Genomic DNA, 3,694 nt, shown 5'->3' on the forward strand with positions numbered 1-3,694 from the left:
ACAATGCTGAGTGTGCCGTACGTCCCCCATCAAGTAGTGTGGCAGCTATACCTGAAGATGCCAATGCTAATGCAATACCATTTTCACTTATAATTTTCGCCAAAATTAGGTTTAATAAGAATGTTTTGCTAGTTCCTGCTGATGCATCTAAGAATAGTATGTCACCGATGTTGTTTTCTACGTATTGCATAATAGTATTATATGCATTTCGTATGTCTTCATTCATTAATTTTTTGTTGTTTTCAACGAATGATGTTAGGCTGTCTTTGTCGAAATGTTTTTCTCGTAAGTAATCTTTTTCGAAATGTAACGATTATGCTCTATTTGGAGATATCATTCCTAAATCTTTTAACGTTTTGTTACTTATTGATATGCATTTGTTTTCAATATCAATGAGAGCTTCATTGAATAGTGAGTCAACGTTCATCATTGTTTCTTGTTGTAATTGTTCTGCTTTATGGATCAAGTCTTCTGAAAGACTAATTTTATATTTGTTCCACAACACAGTTGGATTATTTGGTGAACACGTCGTCAACATTATTGCAAATAAATTTCTCATTGGCTCTGGCATACTTGTTAAAGATGCGTCTGCTAATGTATCATTCCAATGTTGATCGTTTTCTAGTAACCCTAATTGAAGGCAAGTTTCACGGTAAGTTGAATAAATGACGTTATTTATTCTTCTCAAATCGTTGAATGATGTTGGCCCCTCTGATTGTATGTAATAATAACCGTAGAAAATAACATTCGGAAAAATTTGGATGTACTGTGTATACTCGTCCTATAACATTCGTCTCGTAAATATCGTCATATTCCGGTAGATTTACACCTTGTTTTCTTTTGAAGAATTTTCTTGTTGGTTTATCCCATTTGTAATATTTCGGAACTTCATGATATAGTAAAGTTCTTGCAAAATCATCATGTGCACATAGATCGAAAAAAACAGTTGAAGTTGTATTTGGAGGTATAACGGCCAATTGTTATTTAAAAATGGTGCTATGATATTTATCCTTTTAGAAATTAGAAAACAAAATATTTTTTTTTCTTACCGATTCTGTTATTTTGAGAAATGGCATAGTCTAATACATTCTTACAAAAGAAGGCAAAATAACAGAATAAATGATGAAAAGGTTTGAAATTAAAAAAATGTGAAATTTTGGGCTTGTAATTTTACAAGGACAAACGGACATTGAGTTTTATTTATATAGATTTAATCGTAGATTGAAAAAGTCTTTCCATTTCAATTCCCTTAACAAAGTGAACGGAAAAGTAAAATATTCAACATTATCATTGTTGGCAGCATATTGAATTTATTCCGATAGTTCTTTAACCCGCGTCCGCTGGAAGTGTCAATTTGACACTATTTTCAAGATTATTTGTGTTATCGAGCTATTTATTATGGTTATATTGTTCTGAGATTTTGGCTCAACGGGTAAATCGTATATACATTTTCCAAAAAGAAAAAAATTAAATGTATAACAGTTTTCAGTTTTTCACAATCACAAAAATCACGTTAACGCTGCTAGTGTCAAATTGACACTGTGCGTACCCGGCCAGTTCGCCGATACGTTCGATGTGCATTTGTGATGTGTTTGTATATGTCAAATGTCACATTTTAGCTCTTGTTTTTGCTATGACATTTCATTCTGTTTCCCGCTACAATCTAATTCAGTCATTTGTGTCATTTCGTGGAGAAAAAGAACTTCATTTCTACAACCAAATGTAATGGCTTCTTGGCTGGTCGAGGATATTAGTTCAGACGAAGGAGACGATCTCTCGGATTATGAACCGGAAGATTCGTACGACAGTGCTGACAGCGATGCTGAATTTTTGAACGAAGAAGAGAGATCAGAAATGCAAGTGGATGACAACGTTGCTCTGATGTCGAAAGACAAAACAATTCGATACTCTCTGGAGCCGCCACCAACTGCAAGACCACCAGCCAGTCGAGTAGGTGTCATTGCAAATGAAGGTAATTTTGTTTCCACAAAATGTAAGAAAAAAATATTCATTTGTTCTGTGATTTTCAAAGGCCCAATGACATACGCAAGTGCCCGTGTGACTGATCTGTTAGCATCTTTCTTGATGTTCATTGAGCCTATCGAAAAGATTGTGGTTGATATGACCAACTTGTATGGATTTCGCCGATATAAGGATGAATGGCAGAACGTTGACATTTGCACGATGAGAGCATATTATGGACTTCTTCTGTTAGCCGGTGTATACCGTTCGCGAGGCGAAGATATAACTGAACTTTGGGATGATCACAAAGGTCGGCCGATTTTTCGAGCCACAATGTCATTGGAATTATTCAAACGGATCAATCAATGCATTCGATTCGATAACAAAGAGGAACGTATGCAAACAAATGAACGCTACAAATTGGAACCGATTCGAAACGTATTTGAAAAGTGGGTTCAACGGGTGCGCGATTTATATGTACCTGGGAAATTTGTAACTTTTGACGAACAGTTGCTGCCATATCGTGGAAGATGTCCATTTATCCAGTACATTCCAAACAAACCGGCTAAGTATGGCATCAAAATCTGGGTTTTATGTGATTCAAAAACGTACTATGCGTACAATTTGAAAGTTTATGTCGGTCGTAATCGAAACTCAGCACCTGAAGTGAATCAAGCTGAAAATGTGGTGATGAGGCTGGCTGAAGGCTTGAATGGACGGAACTTGACTGCCGATAATTGGTTCATTACTTATTCGTTGGCCAAACGATTGAAAGGGCAGTAAATGACTGTTGTGGGCACTATTCGGAAGAATAGAAAAGAAGTTCCACCGATTTTACTCAACATGAAAGGCAAACCAGCCGAGTACTCTGAATTCGTATTCGAACACAATTTGCGCGCCACAATGGTTACGTATGTTCCAAAAAGAAACCGATTTGTAACGTTGCTCTCAACATATCATACGAATAGGGTGATTGATGAAAGTGATAAGAAAAAGCCGGAAATTATCAAGTTTTATAATGCAACAAAGGGAGCGGTGGATACACTCGACGAAATGGTCGGTACTTATCGGTGCAAGAGAAGAGTATTGCGATGGCCGTTGGCTCTTTTTGAAAATATGCTTGACATTTCGGCTTGCAATGCATTGGCCATATTTCTGGCGAATAATTCATATTGGCAACACGCTGAAAAGAAGGCTCGCCGTCGCTTTTCCCTCATCGAAGTTGGTGAAGCACTTGTAACGCCATTCATATCCGAACGTGAACATATGCCGCAAGGAAAACGAGCTCAAAATGTCGTTTGTGATATACAAGGTGTGGCACGTGAACCATCACCAGCGCTATCAAAATCATCAGGTGGATCGGCAAGAGCATCTCCTGTGCCGTGGCTGAGCAATTTGAGACACACCGAAGCAGCGAAAAAGAGAGCTCGATGGATGCCACATTTGCCCCTATGCTACGAATGCAAATGTACATGCGACAAGATGTGATAAGAGCAAACGGGCTGTTTGCACACAATACCGCTTTTTGATCTGTGATTCCTGCTGCGGTAATCCCCAGTAAGAGGCAAACGAATATGAATTCATTCATAAATAGCATTAAAATCGTTTCACAGAATAACGTTTTTTTCATATAAATATTTTTTTTCTTCATTTTTTTACATGTTTTCTAAAACATCACATTCATGTAGGAAATAATGAAACACAGAGATGTTGTTTGGTTCGTGTTGCATTA

At 37.2% G+C, this 3,694-nt stretch overlaps 1 protein-coding gene across 1 annotated transcript; it reads left to right on the top strand.

Annotated features, from left to right (window-relative positions):
- Positions 1-1,725: 1,725 nt before the first annotated feature.
- LOC129579723 (piggyBac transposable element-derived protein 4-like) lies at positions 1,726-3,430 on the top strand (the record flags this gene model as incomplete). The annotated part of the gene is made up of 3 exons (XM_055469890.1): positions 1,726-1,972; positions 2,033-2,741; positions 2,931-3,430. Coding segments are annotated over exons 1-3 (1,456 nt in total), but the record flags the coding sequence as incomplete, so codon positions are not given.
- Between the last annotated feature and the right edge of the window lie 264 nt (positions 3,431-3,694).

Source organism: Sitodiplosis mosellana, unplaced genomic scaffold, assembly GCF_009176505.1.
Source record: "Sitodiplosis mosellana isolate CC-2019 unplaced genomic scaffold, AAFC_SMos_1.0 Smas_scaffold_6467, whole genome shotgun sequence".
NCBI lineage: Eukaryota > Metazoa > Arthropoda > Insecta > Diptera > Cecidomyiidae > Sitodiplosis > Sitodiplosis mosellana.